General features: G+C 38.7%; 1 protein-coding gene across 4 annotated transcripts in view; it reads left to right on the top strand.

Annotated features, from left to right (window-relative positions):
• The window catches only part of CACUL1 (CDK2 associated cullin domain 1), a 55797-nt gene that overhangs the window by 5301 nt on the left and 26076 nt on the right, over window positions 1-24420 (top strand). For 2 of the 4 annotated variants that reach the window (XM_055803467.1, XM_013301031.3), the window contains exons 2-5: window positions 1689-1815; window positions 6399-6501; window positions 16805-16900; window positions 22853-22955. In XM_055803467.1, the coding sequence (XP_055659442.1) occupies window positions 1689-1815; window positions 6399-6501; window positions 16805-16900; window positions 22853-22955 (429 nt within the window). The remainder of the gene's footprint in view (window positions 1-1688; window positions 1816-6398; window positions 6502-16804; window positions 16901-22852; window positions 22956-24420) is intronic. The other 2 variants (XM_055803482.1, XM_055803487.1) reach the window with 1 other exon arrangement.

Here is a 24420-nt window from a genome sequence, read left to right as displayed (position 1 = left end):
GAAGGGGTGAATTTACAGTCAGGCAGGTGCTGTGCTGTTCCTGACTGCATGGAGGCTTTTACCTTGTAGAGGTGACTTGCTGGACATGTTAAGTTAGGTCCTACTAGTTGTGTACCCAGACCCTGTAACCTTTATCAACTTGTTAGCAAATGGTGGTGTACTTTCAGATTGCAGGGTGCTGTGTCAGGTCAGCATCCTGCAGCACTTGGTGGTGGTGATCCGTTCACTGCTCAGACACTTACTAGGTTAACTAGATCTGTTTCTGTAACAGGTATGAAGCACGAGTGAGCCATTGGCTAGTTGAGTGAAGAGAGTGCTAGGAGAACTACAATACTAAACAGATACACAACAGGAGTCTGTAATACCTGCTCTTACAGCTAGCGTTCAAACACCTCCTTGTCTCACACCTCTTTTTATTCTGCGTTCTGTTTGTAGTCTTCTTTTTCTCATGATACTGTTAAGTCTTGCCTGTACTTCTCTAAAATTGTTCTTCATAATGCTGCCAAAAGTGACTTAGCCAGCTCCTCTCAACCCCTTGTGAAACTTAACGTTTCAGAAATTGCTCTTTAAACCCAGCAGTGAATCTACGTTTACGCATGTATTTAAAATGCAGCTTGATCAAAATATTTCTTCTCAGTGTGGTGTCCAAACTGCATTGTTTGGGGTGGGAACTGTCTTTATTCTCTGTTCCATATAGCCCAGACCCACATGCAGAGTTTAAATGAAGAAATGACTTTACATTTCCTTGGCTGGATAGTTTTGATATGAAGTACACCCTGTGCTGTGAGTTACTGAGGGCTTTGTTTTCAGTGAGTGCCGTGAAGTTTATGGAGGTGTGACAAGCCAGCTAGGTAGTCCTGTGAGTACATCCTTGAAGGGAAGGTGTTAACCCTTCTGCTGTGGCTGCTATTGGAACTGAGCCATGTGTGGTTAGTTCAGAAATCCTCCCTGAAAAGAGAGAGATTAAAACTCTGTGTCTGTGAAGGCACACCGACTGACTGGCTTGCGTGGTAGGGTGCAGTGGGGAAGCTCAAAGGGAGAGTCAGGGAGTGATGGGGAACGCTAATTTAAATACCTCCTCTTCTTCCCTGTGTTGATCCTTATCTGGAAAAGGAGTACTATTGTGCCTGCTAGAGGGGGAACCGTAATACTGATCCAAAGGCAGAGGGAATTGCATCAGCTTTTAGGCCAAGGGAGTTGCTGGTCCTACCTGAGACTTGTAAAATATATGTGCTAGGAAGGAGTATTCTGTCAACTACTAGTCTTGGCCAAAGCTTGTCCTCCTGCATGTGAGGACCTGGTGTTAATTGTTGATTCTGGACTCCCACAAGATTGCATAATTCATTAATGTGAACCAACTACCTAACTAGTCTTTTTAATTGTTACTGTGTTGTCATGGTAGGACTTCCAGGAGTTTGTTTTTCAGTGCTACTTGGGCCCTTAAGAAATATCCAAGCACTGATTTGGCAGGTTTTCTGATTTTATTATATTTTCTGTAAATAAAAAGTTACAAATTCAAGTCTGGGTTTTACTTTTAGATTAGGCTATCTTAGTGGAAGTGAACTGTTCCCAGCTTTTTAGCCAGTTTACTGGTGTAACCTGAAATTGCAGAGCATTCACTTGCTTCTAAGCTTTTAGCTTTAAACTTTTAGCAAAGTTACTAATGTAGTTTTGTCTTTTTCTTGTAGTAATGAATGTTATAACAATTGAAGATTATAAGAGCACATATTGGCCAAAGTTGGACAGTGCCATAGATCAGCTTTTAACTCAGAGTCCTGGTGACTACATCCCTATCTCCTATGAACAAATATACAGGTAAGGAAGCTATGGTTTGTTTTTTTTTTTTTCTTTAAAGTTAAATGTTTGTTTTACCTTGCAGCTTATGTATATATCATATTTTCTTTGTGAGGAGGAAAGTGGGAAGGTTATGTGGAGTACAATATTGTTTAAATAGTTGGAATGAGTGAATAATAGATATATATATATCTTGACATCCCATGTTAACAGTAATAAATGGTAAAGAATTAAAATGTGTAGGTGCTGAAAACATTAACATTAAAGTAAGATCAAACACAGTTACTTGGTGTAATATATTAAGTATTAAAGTCTCAACATCCCTTTCCTCAAAGGGTAAGAAGACGACTGGCATGGTAGGTGTTTGACTTCTAATGTTTCAAAAGGCTTCTTTGTCATGTCTAATAGCAACCAGTTTGGTGCAGTAGAGGTGCAGAAGTAAATAGAAGCAACTAGTGCCAAGATCCATCCGTATAAACTGTCATTTGTGTGTTTTGCATTAGGTAGATTTGGTCTTGGACAGCCAGCTGACTGCATGCGCAGTTAGAGGCTGTCTGAAAGACTGATAAAAGGTTCAGTCCTTTATATCTCATTCTTGTCTGGAGAATGTTTGATTTGTACCTGGCCTGGGTTTACTTTGCTTTAAAAGGGATCTAGGCACACGCCAGAACTCCTCTGCAGACTAAACGAGTGCACGGTAGTGGGGATGGTAGGGGATTTGCTTCAAAACCACACTGCTGCTCCAAACTAGAATGCTAAATGCTTTAGAGACCTGGCAGTTTCTTAAGAGAGTGACTGAAACGGAGATTTTTGGTTCCGTAGGTGACAGGTATTCAGGGTGTTGGTAAACAGGATGGAAACTGGGTAGCTGCTGCTGCATTTATGGGCCAAGATGTTGTTAAAACTACTGGGCCTTGCCAGTAACACCGCTAGTAGCAATGCTGGCTTGGTTTTCTTTACCATAGTGTTGCACTCTATGAAATAACGCTGGTGGCTCTGTCACTGATTGCTATTTTTAGAGGCTTTCAGCACTACTGTCTACTGCCCACTTGCTCTTAGCGACTTGGTCTCTCCAGTTTGAAACTTTGAGTTAGGGAACCAGATACGAGAATGGCAGGTGTTTGGTCTTCCCTCTTAATTCCAGTTAAAAACTTCATTAAACAACTTCTTCCCTCTCCAAACTTTTGGAACTGCTGTTATCAGGACTTGGACTTCATCATGAGTATAAATAATTAAGATGGTCATTTGAATTGAGAGACATTTTGCAGCTTTAGTCTAAGTCATCAAAATCCTTTCCCCAGCTTGAAATCCCCAATGTGCAAACAGCCATTGCTAAGAATTAAGCCAACATCTCATCTCTTGACAGTCATCTCTGACGACGAGTAGGTGTACAAAATTAATGATTTAATACTTAGAGTAGTTCCATATCTAGTTGTGGTTTTCAGATAACTGGAGTTCATCCTTGTCACATTTTTATTCCTCAAAAGTTTTGTTTATTGAAGGCATAATGGGGTTTAGGTTTCTGCTAGATAACCCTTATACCATCAAGGTGACACTTTATGCAGTATTGTAATGATGCACAGATGTCTGCTGCATGTATTTTACAATTACCAAAACAAAATATTTTCTGTACTTAAGTGTTACTGATAAAGCTAGTGTGTTAATTTTCTTTTAAAAATTATGTCTGTGGTTGTAATTACTCTGACACAGCCTCCTCCAACCAGGAGATTGATATTTTATTTTTAAATTTTTAAACTATTTTTAGTGTTCCTTTGCTTGACAATCTAGATTGTTTGAGAAGGGAAGGAAAACTGATTTTTTAATTTTTTTTTTTTAAATTTATTGAAGTTAATGAGGATGCTTGCTTGGAGTATTATGGAAAGTCTGTAGCAGAACTGGGGTTTAGATCCTTTCTGCTTCCCTAGGCTAAGTCTTTAGTCTGAAAAACAGGGTGGTTTTTTTAAATGTTTTGAACAGCTACATATCTCATATATTTTTTTTTTACAGTGAAACTGAGCTGCAAATACAGTGGTGTTTTTGATCGTCCTTGTGCTGACTAAAGGAATCAAGGTTTCCATAATGTAAACTCAAAATATGTTATGAGATACCCAAACTATTATGTTTGTCATGATCAGTGATAACTGTAGGTGTCTACTCCGCAGCAGTGAAAGCTAGGAGATAGCTTCGAAGGTGTGTATGCAAGTACTTCCTACAGATCAGTTTACCCATAAGGTGTTGGTGTGATCAGTGACTGTTTTCATTTTGAGTCCAAAGCTTGCCTGCGCATAGTGCCCTCCTATTAAAAGGGTTAAATATATTGACAGAGAGATTTGAAGGAAACTTCGAGATGAGGAAAATACGAACAGCTAGGTTATGCTTGTGGCAACTTTTACAACTGCCTCCCAGGTACAGTGCAGTTAGATCAGTGTTCTTCAAGACACCTTACAGATCTCAGATCTGCATCGCTTTTACTAAATGCTTACCTTCTAATGCTCTGCTTGGCTCTTCCTTTTCCCAAGGTGTTTGGTTATGCTAGAGGACTAACAAACTGGTGACTTCTTTGGGGTAATAGCAGGGCAAGGATGATTCACAGAAACAGCCCGTAATCAGGAACTGAAAACAGGATCTGAAAATGGGGAAGGAACCTCTAAACAGCAGTGTTCAGATAAAATGTAAATACACTCTGCGCATACATACAGAGACTGGTGTTTGAGTAGAGAACAAGTTGCAGAAGTAGGTATAGTAGTATTATAGGTAAAACTAAGCAGAAGTACTTTAAAATTCATTTTGATTACGTTGTTGCAAATGAAGTGCTCAGCTTGTGGAAGTGGCTGTGCACTGGTTAGTTACAGAGCAAACAAACATGGCCATTTGCTGTTGTCACTTAGCTGGCTGGTTTGTAAAATACCACAAAAATCAGTCTGCCTTTTCTTGTCAGTGTTTCTATCTTTGATCCAAATTAAATTGATATTTTTCTGTGTACTGCATCATACCAAAATGTCCTTTGCACTTGCTTGTTCCAGAATAGGATCTGGTATTGGTAGACTTCATGTAAAAAAAAAGCAGGATGACTTTGACTGTTATTTTAAAGAATATCAAACTACAGATACTAAATTATTTAAAAAATATAATAGTGGGAGAGGTGTGGGGTTTTCTTTTGGTTTTAAAGAAATGGCATGGTTTGCCAAATGAGTAGACCTTGTGTAGGGATGAATGCTGTATTTTTGGAACTTTTGAAGTTTTCAAAGGGAATAAACACAAACTTCTGAAAGTTACTGATAATTCCCCTCTAAAACCTTCCTCCAGAAGACTGAGAGTGGCAGTTATTGAGTGAGAGCACTGTCTTGGCCCCTGAAGGCTTGGAGTTGGTGCCTAAGCTCTCACTTGCATTTGAAAATTCCAATAGCCCATAGTCTATGGTTGTTTTAATCCCATCTGCAGTTTGTCATCGTGCCACCTTCTCAGTAGAGAATTGGAATGGCTCATTCCCCTGCAGAGACACAGTGTTGCTCTACCATAGCTTTAGGCTTTTGGTGCTATTAAAAACCTGCAGAATCCAAGTCTGGGATCTGAACCTTGCTGGAAATTGTTTGCATGTGTCCTAAGGAGCAGTCTCTGCTCTAAGTTATTTGCTGTCATAGCACTCTGTACATAGAGATCATGGGAGAGGGGAGCAGAACAGACACGTGGGGAGGGGGTTTGGCTTGCACAAGATAATGGGTGAAGTCTTCTTTGTGCCTCTTGACTTTTGGCAGCTAGCTTTCAAAGTGCTGGCTTCAAAGAATTGAAGTGCTCAAGAGAAGTAAAAGCTGCTTGGTATAGATAATGTTGGTGTTACTCCTGATGGTGATGAGTGCCTTAACGTAACTACTTGCTGAAAGTAATAAATGTCTTTTGTTTTACAACTGTTGTAAATATGTTTTCAATACGTAGCCTTATTTTGCAGATATGTTATGTTGCAGTATGAGAGCAATAAAATGTTCTTAAAAAACAAAGGTAACACTGAAGACCAGGGTTAACACAGCCAAGCTATGGAATGTACAGTTAAAGTTTTGTTGCTCTTTCTCTGTGTCTGTTTATTATTACAATGTATGGTTTTCTTAGAATTTAAGTAACAAAGGATGGAGTAACACACTTGGGTCTGTAATTTTAGCACTTTTGTCATTTCTTTTTAAAACCCTAGCACAATTTTGGTACAACTTCTATGACTCTTTGTCAGTGTTGCCCTTTTTTTTTAATAAGAGTTTTACCCTAGAATATGCAATAAACATGCTTATTTTAATGGAGACTTCGTTCATATGGGAGAGGCAAAAGCCAGAATTAGGAGTGTGCTGTTGACAGAATTATCCTGGCTGTTCTGAAGTGCACTATTAGCTAAAGTGAGATTGGGGAGGGGGAATGGAACGGACACACTGGGGCTTCCAGGGGAGACTTAAGAGTCTGCCGGAACTCATTCCAAGCTTAGGGCTGTATTTAAAAGTTCAGCAATCATTCAGTTAACTCTGTCCTCTAAATTGAGACTTGAACAAAATAATTTTAAGTCTGTTACTCTTCATTGCAAACTGTTGTAAGTTCATTGTTTGTTCCTATATTTGTTTCTGCAGTTGTGTGTATAAGTGTGTATGCCAGCAGCATTCGGAACAGATGTATAGTGACCTAATAAAAAAGATAACTAACCACTTAGAGAGAGTCTCAAAGGAGCTGCAGGTAAGAAGCTGCACAATCTAATTCTGTCTTTCCTGGGATCTGTGATTATATCAGAGCAGCATGTAGGTGGCCCATGGAGGGGATTGCCATTTAAGACTGATTTATGCTAGTTCACTAAATTGTGGGCTACTTCATTCACTAACTGGCTGTCAGATAGAATACCAACTACTAGATCCAGGTGCATGGCACTGACTAGCCTTAGAGATCTGGAAAGCAGTGGCTAAACTTGAATATGTAATATAGAATCAAAGACCAGAGAATGGGAAATATACAGTGTAATCTAGGATGTAAATGCTTCAGTCAATCTGAGCACATGCCGTAGATGTCTGCCATTGCTATGTTAGTCTATATAAACTGCTTACGGTCCTTGTGCACCACAAGTAGTGTGAAAGGGAAAATCTAAAGGAAAAAACTGAAGTGAAGTAAATATGAATTGTGAAATATAAATTAGGAATTATTGCATATGTAAGTTTTCTGCTACATTTTATTCTGCATTTTTCTTGCCTATCTCTAGATGTCAGTGGTTTACAGCAGTCCTAATACAATTTGTATATCCCTATCCTTCTCTGCATCTTATTTGTGCATCCATGTTTGTTTTCATATGTGTTCCTTGTTGAAAATTCCTTCTCGGCTAGAATCTCCAGACATGTTCTTGAAATTGTCGTTGCTGTAGCAGCAACACTGTTCTATTTCCCTACAGCTTTTGTCATTTCTGTAACTGATGTTTGAGTTCTGTACTGACGTGCAATGCATCAAGTAGAGAATGCCAAATACAAAGGAACCCTAAACTACAGCAGCTCCTTCAGTGCTTCTAACAATTGATAACTAATTTCTGTCAGTCAAAAGCAGTCTTACTACTTTCAACTGCATCAGGTACTTCTGGCTAAATGTGCATTCCCATCAAAATATATAGCACTGTGATCACTCTGTCCTTGTCATTTCACTCTCTTTCACTTGTTGCTTTCCTTAGGAAGACAAATAACCACCCTGCATTTAACGAGCACGGTCTTTGGGGCAGTCTTTGACTATAAAATACCTGGGTTGTCTTGAGCTAGGTTCTTTGCTTCTTTTCTCTTTTACAATTTCTTTATTCTTCATGGAATGATGGCCTCGCTGTTCTGTAAAAATCGGTTAGCGTAGATGGATGTAGTATTTAAAATAAAGCCTACCCTTGGTCTGCTGAGCTCGTGCAGCTTGTACATTTTCCTTCTGCTTGTGAGAGCTACGAATCATTGCAGCTGTACAGGTTTGGCCAGTTCTTCTGATGCATCCCATGGTAGTGTACTGCATTACTTTGCTTTGAATTTGGGAATACCCCAAATTCTTTACTCTGTGGCAGACCTTGGCGTTTCCTTTAAAGTTCCAAAACTGACTGAGGCAGCTGCTTTTGAAATTTGCTTTAGCACATACATGCATTCAGTGCTTCTGCCTAAAAAGAAGGCTGCCTTCTGAATATCAGCTGTTGCAAGAATAATTAAGACACCTATTTAATGTAATCTTTGTCTTGCAAAAGTTTTTTTTACATAGGTTAGACACACCTTGTGGCAAGAGAACTGTAACATAACATGATATCATCTTTGAGTGTATTACGTGAGTTTTGTCTGATGCAAATGTGACTTTGGATTTGGATGGTAAAATCCATCTTTTTGAGCTGCTGGAAGAAAAGCTCATGTGCCTTCAAAAATTGTTCTGTAAAGAAACTGTTTTAGCTGTGAAATTTACCCTTAAGAAATTACTTGACTACAATATATTTTATTGTCCTGATACTTCTGTGATTTTAATACATTTCGGTGTCAGTCACTTGGGTTTTACATTGAAAATGTGGTGCTAGATCTTTAGTGTAGCAACAACAACAAATTATTTTGTAAATGTTGGTCACTTGGGAATTTCTGGTTCACACAGGCAAACAATAAAAAAACCCCACTATATATATGTGAATCCTCAAAATGCACAATGTGGTGTTTTGCTTTCTCTGACATAAGCTCATTCCATCTGCCAACAATATTTAATCTAATTGCAAAGTTCTGCTTAATTGGCAAGGTGTGACTTGGTGCAAAGTAATCTTCTTTTTACATGCGGAGATGCAAATGTAGCCCAATATAAGCAGGAATGTTAGTTTGTGTGAGAAAGCAGATGATCATGAAAACTGAAATTGCACGTAAATGTAATGTCTTATTCTGGACAAGCCATGCAACTTCTTTGCATAGAAGTGCAACAGTGTAATGGCAAGTGAATTGCAGAATATCTGCGCATGTAACTAACATGCCAGAGCAAGCTGCTTCCTACAAGAACACTCATCAACAGCAAAAGCAGTAAAACTGTCAGATACCAAATTGTAAAAGTGGGAGCATCTCAGGGAGCTGGTCCGACTTGCTCTTGCATGGTCGTGGCCATTTTGGATTTGTCTTCTTTCTGCGTGGCGTTCACTGCAGTAACTGTCGACATCTATATTTTTATGTATTTACCACCCCCACCCCCCCCCCCCCACCCCCCCCCACCCCGCCGCTTGCCTGGCCAGCTGGCCTCAGCTGAAGTCAGCTGAGTGGGGGGTGCTCAGTGTCCTGAGCTGGGTGTCGAAGGCACTGCCACTGGAGCCCCATGGTCATACAGGGACATGCACACACTCCCTGGTCATCCCCTGTGTGACTTTCGTTCTTCCACACTGCAAGACACCTTGTGTGGCATTTGTTTGTTGCCACATATATTCCTGAAAGTCTGCTTCACGGATTGTCACCACAAAAAAATAACTTTCAATGGTGACAGAGGCATTATGAAAACGTGGGTGTGCTGAAGTATTCTCTGCTTGTTAAACATTGGGTGAAAAGCAGTGAATGTTGCCTGCTGAGTAATAAATAGTATGTTTAGTTGGGATGAACTGCTTGTCATCAGACCATCAGCTCTTTATGGGTACTCCTATATCCCAAGATTTTCTGACTCCCTCCTTACTATGTGTGTACATAAATGATGCTCTCTTCATGCAGTTTGAGTTACGGAGAGACTCTGAGCAAAGGTTGCCTTCCTTTCTTGCAATTGATGTCTGACCAGCTTCTTTGCATTAATAAGGTTGAGTTTTGCCATGTGGAGCTTCCACTAATTGAGAATTAAATTTCCACAGTTCTTGAGCTGATCAGAATTTTGGATTTTGTGTGCTTTTTTTTTTAAAAAAAAAAAAAAGGATGGCTGCAGAAAGCACAAATGAACATGTTTCCTGTTGTCTTGGGGTCTGTGAAGCCTGTAGTATACAGATGATTTTTTTTCCGAGATGTTTTATTTGGAAACATTTTATTAGTGATGGACATAGCCCATTATGTTGTGGTTTAAAATAATGACAGCTGTTTTTGTGGGTAAGTGCTGAATCATTCAGATGTATGAGGTAGGGTGGATACACAGACATATGCTTTCAAATGAAATGCATCTCTTCTTAGAATGAATAAAATTATATTTGCATTAGGCACTAGTGTTTCTGGCTTCGCTTATTCTTATGCACTCTGATGAAGTAATTTAAAATCAAGTACCCTGCCTGTTACATATCTCTTCAGCAAAAGACAATTGAAAGTACTTCAAGCACTGGCAATCAAAATGCACGGAGGCGTTGAGATGGCCCGTAACAAAAGTAGATATATATTATTTTTTTTCTTGGTGGAAGTACAGTGGAATATTTTCATTTTAGTTAGAATAATATCAATATTTCCTTTAGGAAATGACTGAGAGCTGAAAAGCAGTTGTGTTATACCCTCTTTTAATTTAGAGAAAAGAGAAAAAAGGATCTATTGTTTTCTGCTTGTGTGTGTTTGGTGTTTCTTTTTTATTATGAACAATGTTTTTTGTTTTTTTTTTTTTATAAAGAACATGACTGAACTGAGCAGCCGCTGGTGTTGTAGATAATATGTATGACTGCTGGTGGTCACCAGGACCTGCAGATTTAGGGTCTTTGCTGTGCAGTGCCAGAAAGTTTTCTTGCCTTCTGTTAATCCTTACAGTTTCTCGAACCAGTCAGTACAGTGTATGAAAATACCTTCTCACTCATTGTTTCCTTGGAAGAATATGCATTGGAATCAGGTTACTGTAAAAGCTGTTCTGCTATTTTGAGGGCTGCCAGATCTCTGGGAACTGAGTGCCTTGTATCATGTCAGTTATCTGTTGCCATCTGTTCTTAAAAATGTCAGCAGTATCTGTTGTGGACAATTTGTTCTTTTCTTGCCTTTTCCTTTCTTTGTTTCTGTCTCACGTTTACCTTCTACTTGTCCTTTGGGATTATATGGAGTTTTGCCATCCAGTGGTGAAGAGCCTGTGATTCCTGACCCAACTCTTTCTGAAACACTAATCTGATAAAATACAGATGCCTTACTCCAAACTTCAGAACCTCATCTGAACTTAATTATTTGTCTTTTAGAAACACTGTGTAACTTCCAGCTTTTCCCCTGATTGCAGGAGTAAAAGCATGAAGCCTAAGTGGCTTGTCATGTTTACCTTGTAGGCTTTGCATATGGTCAGGGTGGTAAAAAATGCATCCCAAGTAGTGCTTGGAGGGACTAGTAAAACTGACCTAATTGTGGGCAGAGTTACGTGCTGGGTACCACCTCATAGCAGTTCTTGATATTTATACTTCAGGGTAATTTTACCCCAGATGGTTTTGCAGATATATTTTGCTTTCCTTCCAAGGTACACATGACCTTTATATAGTGCTGTATTGTAATTGAACAGTTATGCCAGTCTGTAAAACAGAGCTTTTGATGACATCATCTGTGGCTCGTTTTTGTGTAAACTTAGTAAGTTAGATTGCTAATGAAGTTATGAGTTTGACTTTAGTAATGTATTTATGAAGAAGCCCATTCTTATTACACTGTTTGTATGCGCATTGTCTGATTCACTAGCGAAATGAGAAATAGCGAGCCGCCTTCACGATTCATGTCTCATCATTTGTAGCATAGAAATAACACTCAAATTAGCTCTTGTTAATTTGAAATTAGTTGATTTGCTGGAATAATTTCCATAGTTGCAGTAGTTTCTCAAACACTTATGCAGAAAACAAATCCGCTTCCTCTGTTCTGCCTGTAGAAAACCTCAGAAATAGAGGTGGAAAATGGAAATTGAGAACTTGCATTTCCTAACTCTTTTCTTACTAAACATGTTAAAACCCTAGTGTTTCTTAAAGTCCATTTGGGTTAACTGAATAATCTGTTAATATCAGCAGTCTGTTTTTTAAAGAGGAGATTCAGACTAGCCATTTATCAGGTCCATAATACTTAAAAGGGGGAAAAAAAAACCAAACCAAAGAACACAACCACCAGACATCCAGTGCCACAGGCATTTATCTATCAGTTTTGCTAGGTGAACATTGCTTCACTGTGTGTGAAACAAGCCTTTACTGCTGTGAAACGCACTGAATTGCATGAGAACAAGTGAATGATCAGTATTAGAACTGAGATGGCAGAAACCAGAAGTGTTAGAAATGTGTGCATCTTCGTGTGTGGATGTCAAAAAGGTGGCTTTTGCTTTGAGGTAGAGGTCACCATGTTGCCAGAATTGCCATTAAAAATGGCATTGTCATGAGCAAGCTAACCTGAAAAAAGTATCCTTGTCTGCAACTTTTTGAAAAAGATTGTATTCCTGCAGTCATTTTGAGTTCCTTGCCACACTACACTGGGTGCTGCAGGCCCTTATACAATTATGGAAAGGTTTAAGTAAATATGGCACAAATTAGTATGTTTTTACTAGATGGAATTAGGACGATTTGATGGTCCTTAGATAAAATGTCATCTCGTTTTACAGACATAAAGAATAGAAATGGAAACATGTCCTATGTCTGCTACCCTGCTCTAAGACAATTATATGAGGGTGCATAACGATGATGTACAGCTTTGAACAGTTTTGAGTGCAGACTTGAATAGGAAGACACAGTCAGTCTTTAAATGAATTGTATTTTGGCTTGATGTCTGGCTTTTGTAAAAGGTTTTAATAGTACTCTTGTCTAGTGAGGTAGACCTGGGCATCACATATATTGTCTGCAAGGCAAAGTAAACAAATTACATTTTCTTGAAAAGAACAAAAACTGGTTTAAAAGATTCAGACCACTTGCATGAATAGCAGGTTAATTTGTATAGTCATAGCCATTCTCCCTTTTCACTTGGCAGGCGTGGGAGAGGTGCTGCAGCATGTATGCTGGCATTTTGGCAGTGAGCATGTTCCCAGGAAAATGGAACTGCCCATTCAACGTAGGAATGTAAGCTTTACTGAATATATTGCTGATTGTGCCAGACGACTATTCAGAAACAGATTAACTTTGTGTTCCTCAAGCAAAGAGCTGTTGTCACTGTTTCTTTCTTGTGAGCCATTTCTGAGTTGTCTTGAGCCAGCAGCATGCCTTCTGGTTTTGTTCCTATGTTTAGTTAAAGAACAATTTTCAAACTAAAAAAACCCACATCTTTTTCATGTGTACAGTTTCTTGCCCACAAATTCTTTGGAATGCCTAGATATTAGATTTCAAATAAGGGAAGGGTAATTGGGTCTCTAATAGCTTGCTTTGTTTGAAGATGTCTGTCTTACATGTCATCCTTTCTCAAATGTGTTTTCTTGTTACTTCTCATGTCTCTTGGTGCTGAGACGTCCACTATGGTGTGTAAGGAGGTTAAATGATGTCTTTAACAGCAGCCGTAGTATTTTATGCTAAGAAGTAGTTGGCTCAAAAGCAAGCCTGAAGACGTTGAACAAATGCAACTGCATCATGGCATCACGATTTGAGAAACCTGACCAAAACATCCAGTGGACAGAGGCACTATATATAGTTGCTACTAGACAGCTGTTCTTAACCCTGTGAGTGGTAGATGAGTGCAAATGGAGGAGAGGAGAGGAGCGATGTCTCCCCATACAGAGTGTCTTAAGAAAACCCCCAAAACAGCAAGCCCAGCGTGAATTGACAGTTTGATAGGATTCAGGATAGGGAAGTGAATGAATGAAGGAGCCTCTTCCTTCCTGGAAGACCTTAGGCTAGCAATATATTTTTGTTTCTTTGAATAGCTTCTGTAAATCATCCCTCAGGTATGATAGGAGTGGATTTAAAGACTTAATATTTTCTGAGGGGTTGTAAGAAGTAAATGTCATGCTTAATTCCACTCCTCCTTCTGTAATTAAAAAAGCTGAACGTATGTGTTATCTTTTCTGGACCAGGACCAAGAGCGAAAAATGTCAGCCTAAGCAGTTTATTTTCTCTAAGATTTTTTCAGTTATAGCTAATATATAAATGCAAGTTCTAATCTAATGATAGCCTCTTAATAGAAAAATCTTAGCAACATCTACTTATTCATTAATTTGGTGCTACGCACTGCTTTTTGGTTTATAAACTTCATGTAGTTTATATAAAACTAGTCCCACTCCAGTTACTGTCTCATTAATGTGCACGTAGAGATGTGGAGAAAGTTCCTATGCTTAAACAAGTCATTGACTTCAGTCTAGCAGTTTTGAGCAACCATACAGTAACACCATAATGAACAGAAGACAGATGGTTCTGTTTTCCCCACACAGATTATGATAATTCATAGATGAGCTGTGAAAATACTATTATTGATTTCTCCTTGGCCTGGGTTTTTGTTGGGGTTTTTTTTGCTAGTTTACAAGCAATAATTGAGGATAGTGTTTGATTGTGAAATGTGTGTGGGGGTTTATTTCGGGTTTTTTTTTTATTATTTGGAAACAAGCAGAATCAGGTAATATGTGCTTTCCTGTTAAGTGTCTTGACTGTTGAGGCTTGACATGAAACGCCATGAGAATAAAACTGGAAGGTAACATCTCATGCAGATAAAGCAGGTAACACTATGATTTTGCGTTCCAGGGGTTAAGACCAAGGCCTGATATTTGCCTGACACTCGTGGTTCCTTCCCCTGAAGCTGTCAGAACTGTTCTTAGCTTTTTTGTCTTTATCTATAGCAGTTGTTTTCCACTTGGTTGCAAAGTGCTGGTGGTTAACAGCTTCCAGATATCCTTCTATTAAACAGCTCTTGAGGTTGTTGTTGGGAGATAGATGAGTGTGCAGTTGTTCTTCCCTCTTAAAACATCTCTCAATATGACTTAGGCTTTGTGAGGTGAGCTAGCAGTTACTTTCAGTGGAGGAAAAAGATAGCAGTCCTTAATATCCCCTGTAAACACTGGCAGACTGGCTGTACACTATTGCCTAGTGCCTGTTCATGGAATTAAATCACACATTGTCCAGACAACTGTCTCTGGGTTTTTGTTGTGGTGGTTTTTTTATTTGTGTTTTGTGTTTTGTTTGTTGTTTTTGGTTTCTTTTTTAATGAAAAGTGCAAATTGTCAGTGAGAGAAGAGTGGTGCCCTGTGTCAGGCTATGGTCTCCTTTTGTCTGACATGTTCTTTGAAGCAGAATTTTCCTTTTTCTTTAATCTTAGAAACTGTATACCAAGTGTTTTCAAATCAAAGGGTATAACCATATTTAAAGTTGAGGTTGAAAATGAGCGAAGCAGGAATACACACTGCTTAGAAATGCAGATTTCATTGCATCTTATTTGCAAAAATTTATATATGTAACTATATATGAAAGGGAGTCCTTTGAGTTCATAGCCACTTTTATACATTGTTGGCATTTTGAACTAAAATTTGTTTGGCCACCCCTGAGAACTGCATCTGCAATAAGATTAAAAACTTAAGATCAAAATGAGGAATAACCATATATAACATTTGGCAACCACATATGGAATAACAGTCTTTATTCCTTTGCCAGTTTTGCTTTCCTTTTTTGAAATGTCTGCTCTGTATCGGTGTTTGCTGTGAAAATTATCCACATGTTCATTAAGCATATTAAGGAGGGAAGCAAAAGAAGCTAGTTTAAAGAAAAAAAACCCAAACTTCTATAAATTTAGAATATTAGTAGAGCAAGAAGTCAACATAAATTTTAACTGTTCTCTTAGGGCCCCTGGTGAATGTCCCTACAAAGGCTGAAAAATCTGCTTTGTAGAGATAAGAGCTTTACGTTCCAGTAAGGTGGTTGAGGTGCAGCTAGCTTTGAGCATTTCTCATGCCACACACGCTCTGGCTTTAGAAAAATCTTTGAGCTTTTTTTCTTGCAGGGTCCCAGTCGCTGCTGCATTCTCCATCCTCTTCTGGCTTGGTGCAGTCAGAGAGGAAAATAGTGCAAGGGAAGAGGAGTTTTGCATCTTGTTAGCAAGCAACACTTGTCCTTGGGTGTGTGCAGGTGTGCACATGTATATGAACAGTAGAAACTCAGTCAGCTACTCGCCTCCCTCTGAAGAGACCATGGTAGGGAAAGCAGGAGTTGGGCCAGAGCCAGAGCACATGGGTAAGCTGGGATGGAGGTGGGATGGTGAAGGAGTATGTTACCCCAGCTACACTTCCATCCCTGGGCGTGTAAGTGCACTCCTGAATGCCTTAACGCAGCTCCCCTGCATCCCTCCAAATAAATATTTATAAAAGAAACAGTGGTTAGTGCTTCCCATTTTTCTGGTCACTTTCTAAATTTAACTTAGCTTGCTGCAGAGCAGATCTTTTTAGCTGCCTTATTTCCTTCTCTGGGAAAGATGGTATTGTACACAGAACACAGAAGCGCTGTCACTGTGGGCTCTGCAGGGTCCATCATAAAGCAAGCTGGCACACTCAGGTTTTGTGTAGGGGCTACAGGGTAATGCTGTGTGTCGGAGCACTGCCGTAGATTTTCGTGGGCCTGATCTGGAGTGCAGGACGCCAGATGTGGGGCACTATCTGCAAACACTGCTTCACAGTCCCTCCAACTCAACACCCTGAGTACTTGCCTTGCCTTAGGTCACCCAGCAAAAATTTTAAAATGTTTTCTGTGATGGAGAACATTCCCTGGAGCTGGAGAATGTGCCACTTGCTAGCTCCTGCAAAGCAGCAGCTTAATGCCACCCTGCTGCCTTGGAGTAAAACCCTGCAGGGGGGTCAGAGCACACATCGCAGCACTTGCTGGAATTTGGTTACGGATTCTAGGTGTAGATAATTCTTCAAAAACAAAGGTTTGGTCTTTAATATGTGTTTTTATTTGCATATGCTAAATGCTAGTTTGTTACAGTCATACTGTATTTCTTATTGAATGGGCATTGACATGGTTCTAGGCAAAAACCAGTTATTGAAGAAAAACTGTTTTTGCTGGAGGGACTTATAGCAGAAACTCTGGAATGGTGTGTGGCTTGCTTTGTGTTTCAAATTTAGTGTTTCAAATACTTGGTAGTTTTTTGAGTTTGCTATGAAAGCATAGCCCATACTGTTCCAGATCTTTCTCTTGTTCAAATTACAACCTGACTTTTACGGTTTCTTGCAGGCCAGCCCTCCAGATCTCTATATTGAAAGATTTAACATAGCCCTTGGACAGTATATGGGAGCATTGCAGAGCATTGTGCCTCTTTTCATATATATGGTAAGTTTTAGAAAATTCTTTTCAAATAATGTCCATACACAAGATTCTGACTGAAAGTGAAAAGAATAAAACGCTGCTGTAATGATTTTTAATTTGTGGAACTTATGAGTCATGCTTTGCTTTGCTACCTGCATAACAGTACTAACCAAGTAGTGTGGGGAGAGGGAGAGGAAGCTGTGCTTTTAAATGTAGAATTTTGCAGTTGGTTTCTGCCCTGACATTTCTTTCCTGGCAATGGGGGGGGGGGGGGGGGGGGGGGGGGGGGGGATGGATGTTTTTTGTTTTGATTGGAAAAAAGCTGTCCCAAATAGGTTATTATTTATATCTTTTTTGAACAGTGATAATTATTGGCTTGTTATATGTTGACTTGGCAGTTTGGGCAGGTTGCAAAGATGATTGTTTCTTGCTTTTAAATTGCACAGATTCAGACAAGACAAAGAAATGTCTCTTGGAAATGTCTGTGTCACATGATTGAGCATTGACTGGATGAAGACAAACGTGTTCATAGCACTGTCAGGCATACTTGCAGAGTTTCCAAAACTATTGGCTATAAGCATATGTCATGCTGATTTTGTAATTTATGAAGTGTTCTGTACCTCTGAAGAAATGAAAAATTTTTGTCAAAATGTCAAGACTTTTGTTGGGTGTTTGTTGGGTTTTTTTATGGTAATGAATAACTTAAGCTTGAATTTATCCTTCTCCCAGAAACCATCCTTGCGTTGGCATCACTTAGAAATAAAACCCAAAGTGTCTATGTGTTGGGCAAGAAATGTTTTTATTTTTTTCAAGAAAAAAGTATTAAACTGATTTAGAGTGAATAAATCTTGACCTCTTCAAAATTATTCTCAGTGGTAGCTTCCCAGAGTTTGGGAAGCAGTATCTTTTAGAAGGGTCTCCTACATTTCAGAGAATGTGTCTGAAACGGAGTAACTTGCCACAGTCTTTCAGCATAGAGTTACCACACAGATTTGTTGCATTAAAGGACTAATTTTCTTCTTGAACTGGGTGTCTTCTAATGTGCTCTTTTGTCTAGTTAATACAGAGTGAAGTTCAGTTGCTATAGCTTCACTTAATAGCTGGAGGATGTGTTCCTAGTGATGATTTCGTTTTATTATTTATTTATCACCTGTTCCTGTTGTGAAGTGCTGGGGAAAAACTAGAAAGGGAGTTTTTCCCCCTATTGCATTCAGATATTTTTAATGTTAGCCATTTTTTTCACTTATGTGTGCTTAACTTGTTTATTGCAGACAGGTGTTTAAGCAGTCTCATAGTTTAATAGCCATTTACAGATGGAGATAAGCTGGTCAGGTGTGTACTTATTGAATGCTCATTTATGCTCATTTCTGTCACTGAGGTTCTTCCATCACAGAAGTCAAAATCTGTCCTTAACAATTAAGACTGTAGTAACTAAGATTGAAAAAATGTTCATGAAGAGCATATAGACAGACAGGTTTAATCATTATAGGCCTTGTCTATATGACCAGACAAGGTATAATTAATTGCCAAATAGATTTTGATAGCTTGTGTTGTACACAGTTGCGATGCGGTGTTTGTATCTTCAGAGGAGGAGTGCTGTCTATCCTGTGGTTTCTTATTTAGAATTTGAGTCTGATATCTGAACATATTAAAAATGGTTAATGAGTAATAAACCTGTAAAATGAGTAATTAGTAATTTTTTTATATTTGAGAACAAAGAGAAGTCAAAGTACTCTTGCAGTTTTAAAGGAGAAGCTTCTTTAAAGCATGACTAGTGATTTCTTCAGACAGTAAAACTCTGTTCCTACAAACACTTTCTCATTTAAATGACAACTCAAGTTAGACCTGAGAGTTACAGAATCACAGAATGGCTTGGGTTGGAAGGGACCTTTAAAGGACATCCAGTCCAACCCCCCTGCAGTGTGCAGGGACATCTTCAACCAGATCAGGTTGCTTGAAGCCCCATCCAGCCTGACCCTGAATGTGTCCAGGGATAGGGCATCTACTGCCTCTGCGCAACCTGTGCGTGTATCGCCACCCTCATAGTGAAAAATTTCTTCCTTATATCTAGTCTGAATCTACCTTTTCATAGTTTAAAACCATTACCCCTTGTCTTATTGCTACAAGCCCTGCTAAAAAGTCTGCCCCCATCTTTATTATAAGCCTGCTTTTGTGTAGAGTTTAGTGACCTAGGTGTTAGCGTTGCGTTTGGCAGCAAGAGGAGCTGATTTGGCTCAGCTATATAGCTGGCTTTGAAGACTAATGTCAAATTAAGTCTCATACTTTTTCTCTGAAATAATTTATTAACCAGTGCTGTGCATAATGTGGAAAATATCTCTAGAGAAGTCAGAATGAAAAATGTTTGCCTCATTTTTCTCTGTATGCATTTGCAAGTACTTTTATGTACAGCTACTCCTGCAATTTTACATTGTAGGTTCTAATCAAGTTTTCTCTCATGCAGCAGCAGTGGCTTCCTGTATTTAGACAAGAAAATACAATTAAAAAACAATTGCAAGAAGTGAAAGCCTAATTACAGTATAAATTAAAGTTTTGCAGTTACTTTAATACATACTTTCAGTGTATTTTTAAGTGAAGAGGACTAAGTTGTTGAGCTCTGCCTTTTTAGCAGAGGTGGCAGGGCTTTCCTTTTTTGGTAGTGATGTGATTGCTTTGGGCGGTTGAGTTGCAGTGATAAACTTTGTTCTGAAAGGGTAATTGTATCACTGCTTAGGAAAACTTTTAATATACATTTAAATATTATTTTTTTTAATTCTGTGATGCTGAGGAAAAGCTCAAGGTTGTTTGTGGGGGTTTTTTTTGTACAACTGGAATCTTGGGTTTTGGCCTTTGGTGGCCAGAAAAGGTACAGTATTTTTGCCTTGGGCTTAGTCCTGTGTGTTTTGGTATCAACAGCAACACTTTTTGTTTTTCCTGATAGATACCAAATAACGTTCTTGTATGTGAATGGTGGGAATACAGGAAAGATGTTTTCTTAACTTGCTTGTGTATGGTGACCAAGGTTTGTTTCAGAGCTTATCCTGAGTGATGTTTGAGAGGGCTGACTTTGCAATCAGGGGAGTTTTTCCTTTTTTTGTTAGGAGCATTAGTGGTTTTCTTTATCACATGATGATGGATTTTTTCGGTCTTATGCTGCTACAATGGACTTCTCAAGAAAGCATGGAGACCCAAAATGCTTTTATCCCTCCAAAGTTCTGTGCGTTTGAACTCCTTCAAAAGTTCTGGGAAGATAAAGCAAATTAAACTAGAAGTCAGCTTAGCACATAGTGTTTCATTCCTAAGCATAATTCCTAAGGAATAACTTTGCTTTGTAATCTAAGTGAGGCTATTCTGGATGCTTACAGGTTGTACATATCACAGTATGCTGCACATATGAATGATTAAAACTCATATTGCCTCTAAAATATTACTGTTCCTACTAGGTGGTATTGCACTTTGTTGCTTATGAGCTAGAGGGCATTTTGTGTGTGTCTGTATACGTGAGTGTAAGTGTGTGTGTATATATGTATATATATAGTTATATGTGGATGAGATGATAAGCACTCATACACTGTTTTTTCTGTTTCTAGTATTTATTGATCTCCTCTTAATGGTATTAACACAAATACGTCTCTTAACGTTTGCCAGATTGCTTTACTGATACAGTGTTTTGTAGAAGAAATGCTTATATCATATCTGACTTTCTCAGTTATTTATATCTGCTTATCTTTTTACCTGTCATTTAGACCTTTAGGTGACTTGACACACTTCTCAATAAATACTGGTACAGCCTAGGTAGTGACATCTTATACAGAAAATCTTCCTGGTTTTCCACTAACAAGAATGAGAAAGGTGATAGTTATTCTGCTACCTCCTTTCAGCACTGTGGACTGGAAATGAAGTACTTGGTTAGATCATTTTTCATTGTCTATTTAAATTCATGCAAGTGTAACATCTTTTTCAAAAGGTGTTTCCAAGTGAGCAGATGTGAAAGTATTTTACAGTTGTTCTATGTGAAAGCATTGTGTTGTAACTCTTCTGCTTGAAACTGCTGTTGGGGTTTTTTTTTGTTGTTTTTCTTGCTATGAAACTTAAGGCATAAGCTTTCCAACCCTTCAACAAAAGGAAGCGTCACAGTTTGTAGGTTGCCAACTGCTTTTAATGCAAGAAGCTTTTGAGACTGGGAAAGGAACAGAGTAAGCTATTTCCTTAGCTGCGTGCATCTCATCTGTCAACTCATAAGGATCAGCAGAATCAGTAGTTTGACATTGTCAGGTTTGACTCGGGTCGGTAGGCTTGTGCTGTGATGTTCTGGTCTCTCCAGTGTGTCACACCAGTGGCTGTGTGGTAGAATGTGGTGAGGAAGCTCAATGTGGAAGTGGTTCAGGAAGTTAGGTCAGATGAAGGAGGTAGTGTGGTGTGTTGCTCAACACTTCCTAGGAGATGTGTATCTTCAGTTGCTGTGAGTTTCTGTTGCAATTGAGATTCAGCATTGATCAGAAATATTACAAGTGAAGTTAGTCTGTTTCTTATGAGACAGGTTATTATGTCTATGGAGCCTTTCCCTCAGTCTCTTCAAAGAACAGGCCTAGGTGAGGGGGAAGCAACTGAGTAACAGCCCTTTATAAAACCTCTGCAGGTAGGATAGCTTCAGGGAGGGAACCAGCAGTAGGAAGTTACTCAATTTTTAAAAAATATCTTTTTGAGATTGTTGTCTATCACTGCAACAAATCTAAACTTCAGTAGGGGCATGTATTCAGCCCTCAAATTGCCTTCATTTGTGATTAATAGTAAATAACTGCTTGCCTTGAAAATTCAAGTGGTTTCTGCATGGACGGTTTATTATGGTATGTGTAGTTTTGGTAATGGCCAAGAGAATGGGTTTCACACAAAAAATGTAAAGATAGCTCTAATAGTGTTCTAAGGGTTTGTTCCAATTATATTAAATGCTTTAATGAATAGAAGAACTTGATTTAGTGTGTGGAAAAACCTTTCTCCCTTAAGATATCCATTCCTCTAGTAAATCTTTTAGATAAGCGTTCCAGGTCTTTATTTCTTGATTAAGTTTATTTTCTATTACAGTCTCTGCAATATCTGGTTACCTCTTCTACACAAGTTGTCCAGATGAATTCAGTTGTTCTACTTGCATGTTAGTGCTGTAAAATGATAAGAGATTTATTTTGAAAGAATTATTTTTTTCCAGCTTTTAAAGCTCACCTATGAATAAAATACAGACAAGAAATCTTGCTACTAATTGCAGGCTGGAAACTGAGAAATAACACCAAGTAGTACGTTGGGTATAGAGGCCCTCAAGGAACTCATGAATAGAATTTCCTTTAAGGGCTGAAGAGGTGAATTTATTATTAATGCTGAGTGGGTCAAGATAATTGAATCCTGCAGATCTTAATACAGTTCAGTTTTCTGTAGATTTGTATATGTCACTTCCACTGTTCATTAGCTCTGAGTAGTTACCCTCTTGAGACTGTCCATGATGAACCACAGAAGTGTATAGTTGTACTGATGATTTGTCTTTATTTTAATGGCTTAATCACTTTTAGACATTAGTAAAAACGTTTTCTTTTGTTGCAAACATGATGTCCAGCCCTACTTTGGTGTTAGAGCATTTATTTGGTGTTAGTTCTAAAATGAAGTGTTTTTTCTACAAACTCACCAGTCTGGATTGATATGGAGATGTATCTGTAGATATAAAGTGAAAAAAAAAACCCCACCCAACCAAACACCTATATGTAAGTGGGTTTGTTACCAGTAGCACCACATGTGTTCTTAATTTTAAATACATGGTTTTTTATTGTACAGGAATGTTCTATTTAGTATAAATGCAGTCACCAAGGAGGCACTTTTAAAGTTCTAGAATATTTGACCTGTAAATTTTGAACTATTTTTATTCAGGAAAAAAGTAAGTTTGCTTTATTTGCTATTACAAAAAACAAACTTGAAACCTTCTGTCTTATTTTCCAGAATAAATTTTACATAGAAACCAAGCTTAACAGAGACTTAAAAGATGACCTTATAAAGCTGTTTACGGAACATGTTGCAGAAAAGCACATTTACAACCTAATGCGTAAGTAAACTTGTCAATTTTTTCTTATAATGGGAGTCTGGAAAGCTACAGTGCTTTCAGATATTGCAGAAATCCACAGCAAATAGGGAGAAAATGGCAAAAGATTAGTGAAGTTAAATACAAATTATTTTTAAGACTTCCACATGCAGAAATGTGGCATGCTTCAGTTTTGGTTTTTTTTTTTTTTTTTAAATATGACTTTGTATGAAGTTATGTTTTTCTTGAGCAGCTGGGGGTACCAATATGTATTTTCTCTTAGGACTTGTGATTATGACATAGTGAATGTTTCATTGTCCTGTTGCTTATGCTGTTATTCAATTTCATTATCAAAATACTGACAGGTGTCATTAATAATGCAGTGTGGTCAAAGAATTATGATACCGCTGGGGATACTGTCATGATGTACTGGGATAATCCCTGCTAGTTAGGGAACTGCATAATGCTGACAACAATTTCTCTGTTAAGCTAATGGGTTAATGCAAATAGAGTATGTGTTAAGTGATACACTTCCCATTAAGTGCTCCTGGGGTAACTCCTGTGGCGAATCTGAGTCTGCCTGCAACCTGCCACCATCTGTGTGTGTTTGTGTGAGCGTAGGGACCTTGGTACTGACCTAGTTAGCCCCTCCAGAGGGCAGTTAGCAAAGGCAGAGGTAATCAGACTTGGAGTTCAAATTGGAAGAGTTTGCAGAGTGGTGAGCAGTTGACCAGTGTGCTGGAAGAATTGCAATTGTAGGTGCTTTGTGCAACTGGATGGTTCCTGTGCCCTGTGTTGAGTTCAGTGCCCAGCCAGGTGTCCTCCTTTCTGTAACTCAGCCCTACTGCAGTGTCTCTGTCTTCATCTAGCTGCTCCCCTCCTCTTTTCTCTGAAGCAGTTGGCATCTGTATGCTAAGTGGAGGCCAGATGATGGGCTACTAGAGTCAAGCGTATTTCTCCTTTTGTATTTACTTGGGTAGCAAGGCCCTCCTCTCTCCAATGAAGGGCTGAGGGAAAGGAGCTTTGCTGTGGTTTTAGGGTCGCTGTGAGTTGGCATCCTGGGAGAGGGGTGGGTGAAAAAGGTGACTACCCACACATCAGGGAGCCTGGTACCCTACAACAGTGGGAGATCATCATCTCTGATGCCGTCTTGCTCTTGCCATCTGCAAAGGTCTCCCGAAGAAGAGATTTTAGCTGTGTAGCAGATCAGATCACCTTGGGAATAGCAGGACGATGAGGAATGTCCGCCCATAGACCTGATGTTTTATTTTGTGCCAAAGAGGTTTAATGGTATCATGAAACCTAGTAGGAAGATTATTGTGACAGGACCATGGTAAATTCTGCTTATATTGCTTTAAAATTTAATACATTTTAATATATGCATATGTATACATTTTGCAGGTAATGAAAACATTATTATGATATTTTTTTTAATAACAAAGCAAAGGTAACAGGTCAAATCTTTAGAACAATGTCAGGTGTATGTTGC

The sequence above is a fragment of the Falco peregrinus genome, chromosome 1 (assembly GCF_023634155.1).
Source record: "Falco peregrinus isolate bFalPer1 chromosome 1, bFalPer1.pri, whole genome shotgun sequence".
Taxonomy (NCBI): Eukaryota; Metazoa; Chordata; class Aves; order Falconiformes; family Falconidae; genus Falco; species Falco peregrinus.
This window is presented reverse-complemented; position numbering and strand designations above follow the sequence as displayed.